At 49.1% G+C, this 18,194-nt stretch overlaps 1 protein-coding gene across 10 annotated transcripts in view; it reads right to left on the minus strand.

Annotated features, from left to right (window-relative positions):
- Window positions 1-297: 297 nt before the first annotated feature.
- Window positions 298-18,194, minus strand: part of LOC105285057 (SH3 and multiple ankyrin repeat domains protein 3) — a 121,846-nt gene continuing 103,949 nt past the window's right edge. For 3 of the 10 annotated variants that reach the window (XM_011348996.2, XM_011348993.2, XM_011348992.3), the window contains 13 exons: window positions 15,475-15,655; window positions 15,034-15,353; window positions 14,616-14,880; window positions 11,445-12,087; window positions 10,884-11,116; window positions 9,945-10,121; window positions 9,468-9,741; window positions 9,190-9,391; window positions 7,438-7,747; window positions 7,162-7,355; window positions 6,832-6,999; window positions 5,436-5,739; window positions 298-5,348 (listed from right to left, as the gene is read on the minus strand). In XM_011348996.2, the coding sequence (XP_011347298.1) occupies window positions 4,111-5,348; window positions 5,436-5,739; window positions 6,832-6,999; window positions 7,162-7,355; window positions 7,438-7,747; window positions 9,190-9,391; window positions 9,468-9,741; window positions 9,945-10,121; window positions 10,884-11,116; window positions 11,445-12,087; window positions 14,616-14,880; window positions 15,034-15,353; window positions 15,475-15,655 (4,509 nt within the window). In that variant the 3' untranslated portion in view covers window positions 298-4,110. The remainder of the gene's footprint in view (window positions 5,349-5,435; window positions 5,740-6,831; window positions 7,000-7,161; window positions 7,356-7,437; window positions 7,748-9,189; window positions 9,392-9,467; window positions 9,742-9,944; window positions 10,122-10,883; window positions 11,117-11,444; window positions 12,088-14,615; window positions 14,881-15,033; window positions 15,354-15,474; window positions 15,656-18,194) is intronic. The other 7 variants (XM_011349001.2, XM_011349000.2, XM_011348997.2 and 4 more) reach the window with 6 other exon arrangements.

Here is an 18,194-nt window from a genome sequence, read left to right on the forward strand (position 1 = left end):
AATCATAAAAAAATTCTCGGAATTTGTTCTCGTGCCACCTCTTGCCAACTCGTGTTCTCCTGTTACAAAATTCAATTTTCGAGGCAGAAATCGGAAGAGCACCTTCGACCAACAATTCTTGCTCTCAATTGGAGCAATTCCTGAAATTTGTTCTCGTGCCACCTTTTACCAATTTATATTCTTCTATTAAAATTCAAGTTTTGGTCCAAAAATCGGAAAAATTTCAGCAATTCTTGGAATCGGAGGAATGATATGACGGATTTATTGCAGGAGTTGAAAATAAAGATAAAACTTCAATTTAATTGAACATGATCGATTATTTATTCATCGTCGAAACATTGCACGTACTTTGCAATTTACAATACAATACCTATAATACAAAATACTAATAGTAATTGCCTGATAATAATATTAATGATAGTGATAACTAAAATATGAAGAATGACGAGAAGATGAGGATGAAAGGGATGAGCAAGGGGAAAGATTAAACGTAGGTGCTGGAAGATAATAAAGGAGTGTTGCAAAATTCAGTCAATCGCAGGCTTATCGAGTCACGGCTTCTTCGACGGCTCTTCTTGGCACTCGCCGTTTCACATCAGAACGTGATATACAAAGTGTTTCAAGAAATGCACAAGTACGAGTAATATTTTAATCTTCTGCGCAAAGTCCGATCTTTCCTTTGCAAAAACGTTAACGGGATAACAAATGTCTAAAGCGAGTCAGGAGAGGTACAAAAGCGATGTAAATTTCGGTTTTCCCAATCCGTTCAGATACCTCACAAAACGTAACGTTGTAAAGTAACTTGCGTGGATAATCGAATACCGAGGCCAAGAAAAATCACAGAATTTCCTGTTACTAACGTCTTCTTCGAGATACACTCCGTATACACGCCACATTCCCGGCGAGACGCGGATTAATTGGTAACGGGAGTTATCTCGAGAGGATTTCCAGCGAGATATCAATTAATCTGGCGGAACTGTCCAAGTCACGCGCGAACCGGCAATTTTAACAGATGTTTCCACGCGCCGAGGGTCGCGCCTCTTTTTCCGGATGAAAATTTTCCGCGGCCAATTAATCCAACGTTGCATGCGGGGAACAGCCTGTATATGTACATACATTCTATACATATATAAATACTTTAGTGGTTTAACAAGAAAGTTTTAGATCCGCGTAGTGCGCGCAAAACGGCGATCTCCGAATCGTTCGTCAGAACCTCGGGACGCTCGTTCTTGGATCGCGATCGATTCCAAGATCACCGGTCCCTCGATCGATTGATCGTGTAGGAGGACGCGAAGGAGAAACGTGGATACGCGGATGGGGACGGGGACTGGAGGGAACAACTAGATTACAAAGTATGTTCGCTTTATGTGTATGTGTACGTATGTGTCGTGTACGCAACGTTAACTCTCTTTTTTTCTCTTCCTTCCCTCGTAAATTTTGATATATTATATAAGACTACTAATATTACTTTTGGCAGGAATGTCGTAATTATATAATATCTCGGCCGTGTATCGCGTCTTGCGCGTATCCGGTGCACAAATACGTGCATGCACAGCCGAAGTGATGCGCGTGCTGTGCGTCGGACGCACGCCACGTGCACGGCAAAGAAAAATAAAGCCTCGCCTCTCGACCGATCACTCTTTCTCTCTTTCTGTTTGCTGTACTACTGTACGAGCCGTCGTGATGCACACGTGTGTATTGCTTTTCACTGACCTGCGGGAGCTTACGAAAGCTAATCCCCATGAGCGATAACGGGATCCCATGAATAACAACGTAAATATCGAGCGAACGTTGGGTGTTCATTAAATGACATGGATATAGTAATTTTTACATAGAAGTTGCAAATTATTGTAAATGATTAATTTGAAATTATTATGTACAAGCAATAGCAATAATACCATTGTATAAATACGTCACATACATATTCTTATATAATTCTCTTCAACTCTCTGTTTAATTTGTTAATTTATTAAATAAGTACTCAGAGACCCGAGTATCTTGGCAATCAAACACTTGTCAATTTAAGGAACAATTATTCTCTCGATATTTACGCTGTATCAGATCTCGCTAGTGCTTGTGTGGAGAAATGAAGCGACGATGAAACGTATCGGAGGAACATTCAAGAACGTATGATTGACTCGGTTTCACTGACGATTGCAAAACCACGCGGCGACTCACGCACGCTCGCACCAGATGCGCTTCTTGTGTTTCTGTCTTGTGATTCGTGAAGACGTGAAAGGGACGATCGGGAGGGTTCGATCGCTCTTATAGGACTACCATAGCGAGTGCGAAACGTAATGATGAGATGACGATCGTAATTATAGAGATATACTCGAGGATACACTTGCAACGTTACTCAATATAATATATGTACAATATGTAGCACGATGCGTCGCCGAGAGCCGCGAGATCCTTCGTTGCATCCAGACGCGCGCGGGTCACGGGTGCATCTTTGATGCATGGCGATATTGTGTTCGAGTTGACGTAACGCGTATGTACATTGGTGTGACAGTGGTTTCGGGATGAAAATCCGCAAACGGAATTTGGCGTCGCGGACTTGCGCGCCGGAGGAACGCGATTCGATCGTCGACAAAATTTCTTTTTTTCCAGAATAAGAAAAGATTGCGATCTCTCGATCCTCAAGCTTGTCTCGGCAAGAGCGCGCGGATACAAAAAGCACAGTGTCTCCCGGCTCAAGGGAACTTTTCACGCGAGTGGAAGGAGTACGATTTACTTTACACAGGCTGGAGCAGTGGCGGTGCATCATAACGAAGTATAAGTGCTGCACATCTTTGTGACTACGCTTTGCCGAGGGACTCCGGTTAGCGGAGCGTCGTAGTCGCCGTGTAATCATATTAACGATGCTATTAATATAATAATAATAATAATAATAATAATAAAATAATAATACTAATATTAATAATAATATTTGCAATTACAAACTAGAAAGAATCTCTAATGACTTCGCGAGTAGAGCTTTGTGATCAGGCGTTTGAGCAGTGTCTAGACACGAGAGAGAAAACAAAAGAATAAAAAAAACTGCGTGTCCGATTAACAAATTAATCCGTGATTTTTCGTTATCGAAGTCATCGGTCATAGGATGCTTCACCGGTGAAGGGGATCGAGAGTGAGCGAGACTGCCGCAATGCTTAAAATTGATTTATGCCGATATCCATAGTAGACAAACAATAACAGTTTGATGAATCTCTGACTTTTCATCAATGTGCATTCCATTTGGACGAAAATTAACTTCCATTAAAGAGAGTTATATAACTGTAAGATATTACTCGATTTGTTTATGAACATCGGCTTTGAAAGCGACTTGCAAAATTGCCTCGACGATTCCGTTATTTTCTATGTTCGCGATGGCGTTCGTACGGGTACATAGAGTGTCGTGTCGTGTAAAAAGTATTAAACACACCTCGCAGTTCGATAGAAACGTGAAAAACAAACCGATATGCATCGCACATTCACGCGCCACGGTTCACGCACACGCGTACACGCATCTAATGCATTTTCTTTTTCTTTTTCCTCTCTCTCTTGTTTGCTACTTCTTTCGTCGACGTGTGAATACTTGCTCTTTCTTGCCCTTAGGCCGCTGCTCTCTCTTTCTCTCTCTCTCTGCGACGCAGCGAATCGGCTTGCGGATCTGTCGGCTCACTCACGGACTCGGGGTGGTGGGTGGACGACTATAATCGATCGTGCGCTCGATGTGCGACAAACCAACCCTCTATTGCGGTGCAATCGGACGTACGCTCACACTCGTAGACTTACTTGATAAAAACGCGCTCGAATATGTCCTCGGTTACTCGCTACGACTGCTAGACGCTCGATTAGAATACGATCTATTCTTGGCAGAAAAGTCGTCCGAGCGACCGCGCTTTTATATACGACAGTACGCCCGCGCGGATCGTCGATCCTTTTTCTCTCACTGGATCGACCGGTTTTTTTTATCCATCAATACATAGTTCATACTTAATACGCTCGTCATGCGGCGATCACTACCGAAAAGGCGGCGGAAAGCCTCTAAATATATTGACTCTGAAATCGCGATCTACTTGTTTACGTGGTTACAAAATCTCTTCCGTCATCATCGCACGGTCGCTTCTTTTATGGCAACCGTCCGCCCGTCGCCTTCACCTGATTCCCGGCAACTTTCGGTATCGCGCCGATTATCTTGACACGATTCTGCGAAGCGTTCTGCTGCTGCTGCTTGTTGTCGCAGAACTGCGGTGGAGGCGCGAACACCACCACTTCTTGGTCCTGGTTGCCAGCGGACGGACCGGCGTTGAATTCTGGCGGCGGCGGCACGAACAGATCGTTGCTCTGTTCCTCTGCATCAGCTTCAATCGGTGGCGGCAGCTGCGCCAAGCTGACCGCGTGCCTCGTCAGTAGTCCGCTACCGCCGTAACACGACCGTTTAGTCTGGTTGCTCTCCTTCTCAACCGGATTGACGCTGGTCAGTAGAGTGCCCGTCGTCGCATGTTGGTTGTTCTCCTGATTGGCTAGATTCCGCACGGCGGTGTCATCGAAGCCCATCGGCGGTCCGACCGGCACGTCCTGGTCCGAGCTGACGCCGCTCGAGCTGTTGTCACCATCCTCGGCGAGCGACTGCTGCGTCTGCTGCAACAGGAAGTCGTTCGGGTGGCTCTTGGAGGACTTGAGCTGTGTGCGCACCTTCTGTATCTCCTCGACGCTAAACGAATGCGGCAGCGAACCGCTGCCGGATGAACTCGAGCCAGACGTGTTGGAGTTGCCGGATGTCTCTCGCGTCGCCTCCAGCTTCTCCCGCGCCGCTGCCTTCTCCAGCTCCTTCGCGATCTCCGATTCGCCGTCTTCGTCCGTCTCGTCTTCGCCCTCGTCATTTTCTGATTCCGACAGACTGTAATCTGGCTCGGGAATCGGTGGTGCCGAAGAAGGCACCGTGGGCGTACCGTTCGCGCCAGACGCGATCGACGACAAATTCGTGACGGACGAGCTAGTGGTTACAACAGTCTTTTTCTTCCGCTCGCGAATACCAGCCGTGCTGTGACTCCTGTTGGTCTTCAACGGCTGTGCGTACTGATTGTTGGTCGAATTGTTGCCGTTTCCGTTGCTGTTCATGTTGCTGACGTTGCTGTTCAGTGCTTGTTGGCTGCCGGTCGACTTGAACGTCGCGCTGTTTGACGTGTTGCGGAGACTGTGAGACTTCCTGAGGTGCGAGCGGTTGGTGTGCGCCGGTAGACTTCGCGAACGGTAGCCGACAGTCTTCATGTCTTCCGGCGAGGCGTACAGTTTCGCGCTATTCGACGGCCGGAAGCTCGACATCACTCCATAACCGCCTTCCGCCGCAGCCGCCGCGAGTTCTGCTAACATTCATATTTTTCATGGTGAAAGATTACGAATTATGTATAACCGTAAATTTGAGAACGACTCATTAAAGAGCTGATTGTTACCTTTGACTTGCTGGATATGTGCCATGTTGTCGTAGACCGAAGCTGGCGAAACGACGTCCGGCACGTTAGCGCCGATATTCACTTTGACGACTTGTCCGACCGGCGGAGGTGGCGGCGGATGATTCGGCGGTGGAAGCCCGTTTCTACCATTCAGAGCGTTTACGTCTTCCTGGCTTCTATGACATTTAGGTGCCAGAAGGGACGACGACTGAGCTTGCACGTTGAGATCCGGCGTACTGTGGAAGTCCCTGTGGAGATCGGAACCGCCGCCTAAGCCACCGAAGAAGCGTACTCTCGACTGCGACTGCAAACGTAAAGGTGAGAGGTTCGTACAGGCTGCAGACTTGCAAACACGTGGCGTCGACGCCTTGCTAACTTGAGAAACTTGAGGAATGTGAAGGTTCAGTGGAGCTGCAATTTACAACTGGATTGTCGAAAGGACACAGATTGGAGTGAAATAGACGAAGGGAACATTGGAAAACGTGATTACCAGAAGGAAGCGTATTCCAAGCGTGAACTCCAAACTACCGTGACTAAATGCCAGCCCACTACCATTGCTGCTTCTCAGCGAAGTGTTATCTAAATATGTTAATGCTGTCGATTGCTGCGAAGAACGACACGTAGAAAGATAATTATGTGTCGCGTTAGTTAGCCTTCCATGCTTAGAACCAATCCCGAAGAGAGCGAGATAAGAAACTGAGGGATTGCAAAACTTGGTTAAATGCAGATGCGCAACTGGTTAGTCATACTTTGAGGCGTGAACACGAAGCTGTAGGTGGCATCTGACGTCCTTGCGGACGTCAGACTTCTTTTTTTCATTTAGCAAATAGCTTAGTCACCTGAAATCATGCAAGCCACGGACGAGCTAGAAACAAAGTATTTTCGATCAGTAATATAAGTAGCAGTCCTCGTCGTCTCGCCCGCACCAGGAACGCCCCTTGCTGTGCACTCGCACCGGCTTGCGCGCAAACTATAACACACATGCAAAAAAAACAACCACCATTACCATCGCCCAGAGAGAAGAGGATTCACCGGATGACGCTTTCGACGCTGGTAGACGGTTTCTTAAGGGACATCCTTAACCATCGGGTGTATCAATGAGTTACTTTCGATGGGTATAATAACGAGAAAAAACGAGCAGGGGAATAAAACGTCTATTAGAGACTAAGGGATGATCCAAAAGTAGCTGTCTAAAGGGGCGGTCGAAAGAATTCGATCAAACTACTACTGGGTGAGATGTGAGCAGAACGAAACACGTTAATGTCCATTTCTTAGGGCGGCTCTCTTCGTCAAGGGGCTTAGTGTTAACTATGGGGGGGGGGGGATGTGAAAAAAGAGAAACGCGAGCGAGAGCGCGAGCGCGAGCTCGTAACTTGAGAGTGTGGCGAGTCCTTACTTTGCCCTTGCGTTTCATCTCTGCTACGCTCGCGTATACCCTGCCGGTCTTGGCCGGGGACGACGGATGTGACTTGATGGACTGACCAGTAGTCTGAAAGTGAGACGAGCTCATCATGGACGAGCTGTACTGACCGCCGGCGCTACCCTGCTGTCGCTGAAATAGTTCCTGGAAGAGAAATTAAAGGACGAAGCTGAAGCCTCGGTCTCGTCTCGTGCACACAATGCCATTCAATTCGGGGACAACGAGCGCGCGGATAGATTCAGTGATCGAGCAAGAAAGAAGGAGCGTGTTCGGCGCGCGTGCCGCGAACAGGTGGGAGATAGTTACTTCAAGTTCCGCGGCGGTGATTCTGCTCGAAGTTGGGCGAGATCGAATACTGGCCGTTCTCGGTTGTACCGGTGTGTTCTGACCGGTGTTCGATCCGGTTGACGGTTGCTGCGGCATGTGGATCGATTCCGCGCTGCTGGACTTTGCACCGGTCGACGCGATTTCGTCACGATCGTCTTTCTCGCCGCCTCCCTCTGTGAGAAATGTGAAAAATCACGTGAAAGAGCGTGACAATTTCAATGTTAATTATTCGTCGCGAAATCGGACGACGATTACCTAATCCCGCGACCATCGATCGCGCCCTCGCCCGACCGACGCTTAGCGTGGTCTTCGGATCCCTTCGCGGTGGCATCGGAGCTGGAGACCTGCCAAGCGTACCACCGATCGCCACATTGTTGTTACCCTTGCGCGGCAAGGTTGCATACTGTCTCTGAATGGGTTGACTAGTTGGTAACGCGGCCGCCGACTGAGAATTCGGAAGACTAATCACTGGCGAGACCACGGTCATTCGCACCAGCTCTCCCGATTTCCTAATTAGATCGACCACGTGTTCATGGGAGGCCGTTGTCACGTCCTCGCCGTTAATCTGCAACATTTACGTAAAAGAACGATTTATCTTACACACACATGCGCGCGCGAAGGATAAAGTATAAAAATTCTATATAAAAACCTTGGAAACTGATATATTGGGTCGTCCGGAAAGTTCGTGCCGATTTTGAAGGAAAATTCCAAGGCAACATTTTTTTATGTCGATAAATATTTATTGACTTATGTATGCACCGTTTTGTTTCACAACCTTTGTCCATCTTTCACGCAACTGGAAGATTCCATTCTCCCAGAACTTCTTAGGTTTCTCGACGAAAAACTCCTCAAGGTGGTTTTTTATGTCGATCAAAGAGTTGAAGTTCTTGCCGCTAAGAGAATTTTGCAAAGACCTAAATAAGTGAAAGTCTGAAGGTGCAATGTCTGGTGAATACGGTGGGTGAGGTAGCACATCCCAGCCAAACTCCAACAATTTTTGTCGGGTAGTCAAAGAAACATGAGGTCTGGCATTGTCCCGATGGAACACGACGCCCTTCCTATTAGCTAATTCTGGACGTTTTTCCTGAATCGCTGTCTTTAATTCGTCCAGTTGCGAGCAGTACTTATCTGCATTTATCGTTTGGTTGTGTGGTGGGAGCTCATAATATAGGATTCCTTTCCAATCCCACCAGACACGGGCATGACTTTTTTTGGACGAAGGCCGGCTTTCGGAGTGGTTAATGCTGGTTCATTTCGCTTACCCCAGGATCTTTTTCGTTCTACATTGTTGTAAATGATCCATTTTTCGTCACCCGTCACTAATTGCTTCAAAAACGGTACGTTTGCGTTGCGCTTGTACAGCGAGTCGCAGATGGAAATGCGATCCATTAAATTTTTTCGGCCAAATTATGCGGAACCCATACATCATAGCGACTTACGTAACCAAGCTTCACTACATGATCGTGGACAGTGGTTTTCGATATTTTCAGTATCTCTGCTAATTCACGTGTCGTGTAGCGCGGGTTATTCTCGATCAGTGTCTTGATTTGGTCATCATCAGTAGTAGAGGGTCTGCCCGAGCGTTCTTGGTCTTTAAGGTTAAAATCACCAGCTCTAAACTTAGCGAACCACTCACGTACGGTTCTTTCAGCTAAAGCGCCTTCTCCGTAAACAGAACATATCGAATTTGTTGCTTGTGAGGCATTTTTGCCTTTCCGGTAATAGAAAAGCATCAAGTGTCTAAAATGTTCTTTGTTTTCTTCCATCTTGAAAAGAGTACAAAACTGACACGAATCAATTTATCTGAAACAACTTTTTTCCTAAAGATGCGTTGAAATGTCACCTTTAAGCATATGTATATAAATCGTATGTTTTCAATAACATTGATGTATTCAGACATGTTCCAACGCCATCTATTAAAAATCGGCACGAACTTTCCGGACGACCCAATATTATAACAGATTCTCTTTGCACTATGCAGTAAATGAAAAACGTCTGTGGGCTTACTTGAATGAGGAAATCTCCTTTCCTGAGACCCGCTAGATCAGCCACACCTCCTTGATCGACGTCATCCAAGTATTGTAGCGCCGGATACCTGGCGGATGGTGTCAATTCCATCAGTGGTGAGGTGGCCTTGGCGCCGCGCAGTACGAAACCGAACCCTTTTCTCGAACGATGAAGGACCACGGTTCGCGGCTCCGATGTTACGCTGAAGGTTCATTGAAAATGATTTACTGAATCTCGTTACGAGACAGCTTAACAACGTGACGAAATATCGAACGTACGGTTTCTTTAATCTGGGCGCGGTAGCGAAATACTTGTGTTGCGATTCTCTGCGGCCGAGAACTCTGTTCCGTCCGTCTCTGGCGGGCTGTGGTGGACCTAATGGTATGTTTGTGTGACGCAGTCTGACCTCCTGAACGCAATGTGCGGGAAATAAACCGGTACCCTGTCCGCGCAGGATCCCTTCCAGGAGGCCGCAATCGGTAGCACCGGTGACTGTTAAAAATAAAGAAACAAAAACACGCTTGCTATCAGAATAATATTTCTGGGCGTTACCTACAAAACAGAAATCGAGAGAGGCAGAGTGAGACCATCGTCCCAGATTACGGAGCACGGTGTTAATTGCGGTGTTTAATTATGGGGAACGCGGAAAGTCACGGAACATCGAGCGAACGGCGTTACGTCGCTGTCGAAGCGAAGGCAACGAAGCTAGACGAGAGACGAGCAGTACATTTGTCGGATTGCCTGATGTGGTGTACCTTCAAGTATGTCTCCTTGATTGATAGTCAGATGGCCGGTGATCCCGCTGCTGTAGCTCTCCACGCAGACCACCGTCGTGCCGGGAATGGATAATGAATTAGTCGTGTCCGACTGTGAGGTTCCCACCCCGGAACTGTCGCTGATCACGTCGGACGCTGTGTCGCCAAGGCTCTTGTCTAGAAATCGACAACGGTCGGATATACTCAGCGTGATGCCTCGCGTTCGTCCCCGCATCGCCTTACCGAGCGATAAACGCCATGCAAAAGATCGAAACCCTTTAAGAGAGGCAGAGAAAGAGGAAGAAAAAAAGAGACAGTGAAAGAGAGAAAGAACGGCTAACTCTTATAACGCTAAATCAAAACTCCAGCGTACTCGGCCTCAAAAAAATCAACTCAACTCGACTCGCCTAGGTGTGCTCTACGCAAAAAGAGCGCTAAGAATCGCCAGCCGCCCAATCACATTCGTCGCATCCTAAGAAATAAGCGCAACATATCGCCCCTTGCGAGATTCTGTCCAACCCGACCTGCTCGCAAAATTGCAAACAGGAGCCACCAACTCTCGAAGGTCTCTAATATCCTCGGGGACATCAAAACGGAAGCATGCACGAACCATCAAAGCCATCGTCTGATTATCAATCTTTCTCTCATCGTGTCGCTTGAGACCACCTTCTTTCCTAACGCGCACCGCCGGTTTTTTGGTGGTGATGGTGTACATGACGATGTTACATCAATTGCCGTCATTGCACGCGACAAAAGGATTGTCCGCTTCCTCGTACCTTTGGCAGTTGGCGCTCTCTCTCTTGAAATCCAGAGTATCTACACGGCTTCCGCAGTTCGTGGATCATCGAGGAGCAGATCTCCGATTCTGATCCCCTCACCGTCAAAGTTCGGGCGCAGAAGGAGTCGGGGAGGTATTAGAAAGAGAAAAGAATAGTGTACCTGTGACGATGCTGGCCGAGTCCTCGCCGGACGGTTGATTGCTGCCTTCGGACAAGCTCGAGCTGGCCGAGCTGAAAGGCGCTAAACTCCTGCTGCTCGGCGACGGCGACGGCGGCATCTCCATCTGCGTTCTGTGCATATCTAGGCGGTGCTGCAGCTCGAGCCGGTGCTCTTGCAGCCTCGTCAGGCCCTCCAATCTCAAGTTTGTATAATTCTCCGTGGCGCTCGGCAATCTTGAAATGGTGCGTACAACTCTTAGAGTACACGCCGATGATCGACCGTGCTTCGCGTCGACCAGGATGAGACCGCATGGTGGTCGAACTGGTCGGAGCGAAGCATCGGCGATCGCGGAATGTACCGAACGACCTCGTCTTCGTCGCAGTGACGAAGCACGTTTTCCCGAGGAAAGAAGCGTCTTCCCTTCCACGTGTGTGGATCTGCTCTAGCTCTCGTTTTTATCCGAATCATTTCTTTTTAGCGGCGATTGGCGACGCTCGCCAATCCGTCGCGAGCTCGTCGCGACTTGGGTCGATCGCGCGGTGGTTTCCACCCTATGCTTACCTCGCGTTAAGATCTCTCAGGGAATTCAGGCTCTGGTACTCCGACGTCAGTCGGTGGCCGTTCTGTTCGGACGGTATTCTCGACGGTAAGTCGTTTCTGCTCGACTCTACGGACGGTACTCTGCCAAGGGTCCCGTGGTGGCCCGGCTCGGTCGACTGACCGATGATCGTGACACTACCACCGGTGGAGGGATACTGCTCCGTGGACGGTACTCTAGTCAAGGTGGCGTCATATCGCTCACCGGACGAGGCCCTGCTCAACACGGCGCCGGCAGGCGCGTATTTCTCCTCGGATGCGACCCGCACGAGCGTGCCGGACGACGGGGGAGACGGATACGGTTGCTCCGTGGACGGTACTCGGTTCAGATTCGCGGCAGCCACCGCTGCCGCCGCCGCCGCGGTGGTGCTGGCATACTGCTCGGCGGACGGTACCCGCGTGATTGTCGAGTACTGTTCCACCGAGATGGTTCTGGTGAGGGTACCACTACCGGCGCTAGACGCCGTGTGCTGTTCGGTGGACGGTATCCTGGTGAGGGTGCCCAGATTACTCGCCGAGCAGCTCGTCGTCATCATCATCGTGGAGGTGCCACTGAAGGCCACCGATCGCCGCTTCGGGTTGTAGCGTGGCGGCCCTTTAAACGGTACTGGAAAATCGCAAGGGTTGCAAGGGTAAGTAAAGAAAGGATTACTTAGCCTTACAAGTAGGCACGCGCGCGCACGATGCACTCGCATCGTTGTCTTCTTTTCGCGTAGACGAGTGACGGCGAGACTCTCTTCAGGGCCGAGATGCGAAACTGTGTCAAATGACTCGTCGATACTCAACGATTATCGTTAAACCCTAAACAGCATAAGCTTCTTGATTTTCACAAACTTTTCAATGTATGTAATGTAAGAGACCACGTTCAAAATCAAATCTTGGAGTTACAGAGGACTCTTGTCCGGTACCACCCGTACTGTTTAGGGTTGAAAATGGTTACACGTTTATCAAGAGCCGCGCGCGGGACAACATTTCACGACTAGAACTAGGATACCGGACAAATCACTTAATCGGCACGCGCGTCAAGTATCACGGCGATATTTACCGCTTTCTATCGAATGCGCGTTGGTGTTAGTCGCATTTTGTTCGTTAAAAGGAGGTGTCGGGCCGAAGCTCCGGCCTCCACGATCGATCCTTCGGTATCACGAAAGTTCGTCGTGCGGGAATTTTGCAAAGCGAATTTACAAGCGATCGCCGTCGTATACAAGCACGCACGCACGCACGCACGCATGTACGCGCGCACAATGTTGCTTCACGATGGCGACGATGACAGTTATTGGCTCTGCCCCGGACAACCAGATATCGCTCCTTGTCCTTTTAGTGCCGACGAAAAAGCGGTAGAAAGCACACGCAAGGATAACGACTCCATCCCCGTTCCGTTGTATCCGTTTTGTGCGATACAATGTGCTCGAGATTACGGGTAAATCTCATCGGAATACGTCATGTGCATAAACGATCGACGTCGCCGTCGCCGGGTCGTCGGAATGTCGTCTCTTCAGGATTCCTCTACTCCGACGACTCGCGATGCCACGTAGATTCACAACGTACCTCGAAAACTACCAAACATTACTAGTCAAGACACTCTTGCAAATTCAATGCTGCCAGAAGAGAACGTCACATCGCGGACCGTCCGGTATCGCGTGAGGATATTTTTAATTTAGTGACCCGATGTGCCGACACCGATAGCAGCGAAAACGTCAAACACGAATGAAATCGGTGATAAACGGTAGAGAGATACGGATCAGAAATCCATCAGTAGCGTGTCTAATATACGAGATATTTTCCGACGCGGAATTTATATTTATTGCCAAGTTGCAGTATGCAGCGTGGAAGTGACGGATTAAGAACGGCGCGAGATTTCTCCCGGTCCGGCAGCACTGACCCAATATATATTCGACAGTGAACCAAAGATACAGTACCATCAGTTACTGGAAAGCAATCTATCAAGAGGTAGTGTCGTTACTTCTCCTCGGTATCACAAAACGTACTCGACGTGTCATACACGACCATCACCACCAAAATTCCCATGACATGATTGTAAATCTTTACGTTACTTTTACTTCGTCACACAGAGAGCACAGACACAGGTAGTAAATGGAGATACATTTGCATACGTACGTACGTCACACTCACAACGCACCTTGTGTTACATGTTATACAGTTTCAGGAGGCAGCTACCTCACACAAGTAGCTACGCGATCGAGACTATCTGCTAATACGTCTACTACGTTACGGGAAAAGCAGCAGCGTGCACATGCTCATGCCCCATGCGAAACTACAATCATGCCATGTATAAATGCCTAACGCGGTCTCTAGGCCACCCATTTCGCACCTTATCAGATAACGTTTGTGAACTCTGTTACGTCACTGGCGTCGCGACCATGCGCGACTTTCATTTCGGCAAACAAAATCGTAGATATTAAGCGCGGGATATGGAACAGTGATGCCGATAGCACGATAACTGGTCATTATTCGAGAGGCGCCCGACGAGTTATTTCGATTCCCTATCGAATCTGATCGCGAATTATATCAGGAATTACGGCGGGAATTATATCGCGTTGTATCAGCCCCGAAACCTGCCACGTTCACTCGCGACTCGGCGACGCCCGGCATTGAGGGCTTTAACTTATCTAATAAAACGCGACATGCGTTCGTAAACGAGGGATTAGAATCGAACAATCACGCTGATCGACCGTCACGGGTGTGGCGAATGAAAATTGAAAAAAATCCTCGTCGGATAATGAGATTACGGTTGTCCGCCTCCCGAGCCCGTTCGTCCCATTCGTGATCCCGGAAGGACGATTACCGCCGCGCCGCCGTTATCATCCTTGCGCGAGCGGAGTTGCCGAGAACGACGGAACAATGTCCGGGGAGAGAGAAAGGGAGAAAGAACCGAGCGAACGCAGAGGGGGGAAGGAAGAAGATCGTCAACGTCTGTCGTTTATTCTTGCAGCATCACGCCTCGACCTCTCCAAGCGAGTTTCCTGCGTCCGGATCCTCCTCCACACCCCCGGCGTTCTTGCTTGACCTCCTCTCTCTTTCTCTCTCTCTCTCTCCTTACTCGACCCGTCCCTCATCGCGAGAGCTCGAGCTCGGGCTCGATTCTTGACACTTGGTGTGACGTTCATAACTCACCGACTTCCTCCGGCTGATAGTTCTTGATGACTTCGGCGAGTTCCATGTTGCCGGCGATCACGGCGACTTGGTACGGCGTTTGGTTCGCGTAGTTGAGCGCGTCCTTCTGCGCGCCCCTGAAGAGTAGCTGACGTATGCACGAGGCGTCCGTGTTATTCACCGCGCACACGTGCAGCGGCGTGTTACCGGACGCGTTGCGCGCGTTCATGTCGGCGCCGTAGAAGAGCAGGTGGTCCAGATGCTGCACCAGATTGTTGCGACACGCCTGCGGATATGCGACCGAGTAGGCGCGTATTAGGCGCGGAAATCGTTCAATCCTACGAGTACGAGCCGCCTTCTCGGCCAGCCGTAACCGTATGCTCGTCCACGAAACGGTCTACGTCTACGAGAGACAGAGAAAGAGAACAATCTACAAAACCTGATGAACTTCCTGCCAGCCCTGGAGATCCTGCGCTCCTATCGTCGCGTGATCGTGGAGCAACGTCTCGCAGAGCATCGGATCGGTCTTGTAGATTACGCTGTAATAGAGCGGCGTCAGGCCCTTCGTATCCTTGTAATTCGGACTGGCACCGAGCTCCAGGAGCGTTTTCACCGCCTCCAGACTGTTGCGCTCAACGGCGCGATGCATCGCCGTCAAACCCTCCTTCGTTCGATAGTCCAGCAGAGCGCCGCCGTTCACCAGCGCGATTATGACCTTTGATGGTTTTTTCAGCGTCGTCGCCAGGGTCAACGGCGTTTCTAAAATCGAGAAAAAGAGGGAAATTCATTTATTTTACAGACATTTCAACGAGAATATCAGAACGCAGGAAATGTTTCCGCAATTTTCATGGACCTGCAATCAGGCGAGTGAACTTCTTACCTCCAGTTTCCTGACAGTGGAAATTCGGATCCAGCCCCTTGCTGCACATCTTCGCGATCTTCTCGACTTGGCTGCTCTGCACGTAGTCCAGTAACCTTCGCAAATTCGTCCTGGTATGCATAGCCTTGAGCTGTTTTTCATCCAGATGCAGCATCTTGTACACCCGCCTCTTGTATTTGAGCTGGAATTCATCTCAGCGATAACGCTCGCGCGAAATCCGCACCGGACTCGCGAGCGTACACGGATAAATGTACAGAGAAAGAGAGACTATTAGCGAGACATCACTTTCCATCTCGTCGACGTAAAAGCGTGAAATTCGTACCGCGCTCGCCGCCTCGCGAATCAGTTGTATTCTACATTGCACGTAGCGGCTGAAAATAAAACCGCGATTTACATCGGGAGCAAGATATCCGGGCGTTTCATCCTGAGTGATCGTCGCGTGCAATTTGTCGCGGTACCTGGAGCCGCTGCAGGAGCACGGTACTTATGTAAATACATCGCGGAGAGCGTCGCGAATGGCTATCGCGTAAGTATATCTCATCGCCGTATCGTCTCACCTGGACGGTTATAATTGCCGTTTCTTATAATCTACTGCGAATACTGTTCGTCACGCGTATTTCTCCGTTATCGATGAATACGCAATACACCGGACGTGACATAAGATGCGTATACGAGGTCCCGTCTTCGGGAGGCTTAGCCTGATACTCTCCCTTTCTCTCCTATCGAAAATTTCAATCTCGGCCTCATCCTTTGTACGCTTTCCTCGACGTCACCCGCATTCTGCGCTCTATTCGTCGAACAAAACGCTCGTCAATCTCGGAGATTGTCCGAAAATTAACAAGGGCAACGCGGTACCCCTATGCACTCGTATTTCTGCTATTTAATTTCGTGATGTTTAATTTATTTTTTTGCCTTGAAATATACAATTTAATTCACGCGTTTATCGAATATTCCAAACGCAATTTACGAGCACGTGCCTCGTGATTTACGTGGCACTTAGCCGCGGGAAATTTCTCCGCGCGGCCGCATTGTGGAAACGACGTCCTGAAAAATTTACCATCTCGTCGATTCTCGCGCGATTTCTTTTTGGTGCTGCCGACCGCGTGGCCGCGTTGTACGCGACAATAACAGCACGATGGGGACCACTGTGCCAGCGCGCACCGGCAGCACCGGATGCATAAGTGCGGAACGCGTCATCATCATCATCATCATCATCCTCATCGGCGCGCGGATCACATCGGACGCTTTGATCGCGTTGTGGACGCGAACGGATGCACCGGCAACTCGGAGTACGATAAAGCAGCGGGACTAACGGTGCTGTTTTATCTCGGCTGCGATATTAACAGGCCGCGGGTATCGAGCAGCGAGCTTTAGGGGGTGGAAAATGATAATTGGGGATGCCGCGAAATCCCGCGACGGACAAGAGTTCGTTCACTCGCGAAGGTACGCGAGGAAGTCGAACGTATCGACGCGGATAAAAAGCGAACGAGCGAGCCAGCACGGGAAAGCCGCAAAGTGAGTTTTTATTCGCCCTGCCGAGAGATAATTCCCCGTGTGATAAAATCGCGAAAGAATGCATAATCCATGCTGATCTTGAATAGATTCCTGAATGTCGCGTACGCTCGAGAGTCCATCCCATGTAACTCGTTTAATAAATGATTATCTTCCGCCACGTACGGCTGACAGGTCGCCCGTCACTGACACGCGGCCGTCAATTTTCACTTTTCTTTCATGTATAGTCAGAGTTCGCCAAAGTGGTCTGTCGCCCACGTTCTGTCCTGTCTTGTCCTATCTTGTCCAGCGATACGTAACTCGCACGAAATGAACGGATCGTCAGGTGATCAAAGAGACTAGACTGAGTCGAAGCGACCCTGAAACCGGCTTCATCCAGCTCCGGCTTTCGACGAAAACGGCTTGGACTATTGACAGCGAGATCGATTATTGTAACGAGGAAGCTTTGTCGAGAGAAGGCTAATATTGTTGCGATTTTGGACGGAAGGCTCATTTTTCATTTTCAATAATGTACAAGTAAAATCTCTTATTCAATCTTGTTTATATAGTAGTCTGTAAAGGTGATAAGTTGATTTTTATCGTATTTAATAATGACAATCGAAACAATTTCACATAATTTTGTCTTACGTTCACGACTCGTTCGTCCGACACGAATTTTCCACGTTGATGAAAATTTCGATGAAACTTGAGAAAATTTCATGAACTCATTAGCGACGCCAATACTAACACTCTAATAAGAAGCAAATTTTTGCGGAACATGATGCTCCGTTGGAACCCGCAACGTCAGTGTTTACTAAGAGAATACGTGGTCCCGCAGGGGAGTACTCTGCCAAGACCCTCGCGACACATCCGTAGGCTTATGGTTTTCGAAACCGCGGGGCCCCATTGTCCAGCGGGAGTCCCGCTGACAGGCGTTCGTTAAACGCGAGTTTTTCGTCGACGGGCCCCATGTAATTTGTAACTCGCGCGAGGTGAATGCGGCTTAAAGACGGCTCAAAGAAGCTGTATGAGTCAGCCGTCCCTGAAAGTGAATCTCCCGCGACGAAGCGGAGACGTGCAGCTGGCACGGTGGAACCGATCGGGGCCGGACCGGCCGAAGAAGAAGAAGAGGACGAGGGAGACGAGGGGAACTCGACGGAGGAGAGGACGATGATGAGAACTGGCACCGGTTACGCAAGAAAACCGCGGGACAGGATCCAGGTCTCGTT

The sequence above is a fragment of the Ooceraea biroi genome, chromosome 12 (genome assembly GCF_003672135.1).
Source record: "Ooceraea biroi isolate clonal line C1 chromosome 12, Obir_v5.4, whole genome shotgun sequence".
In the NCBI taxonomy this organism is placed as follows: domain Eukaryota; kingdom Metazoa; phylum Arthropoda; class Insecta; order Hymenoptera; family Formicidae; genus Ooceraea; species Ooceraea biroi.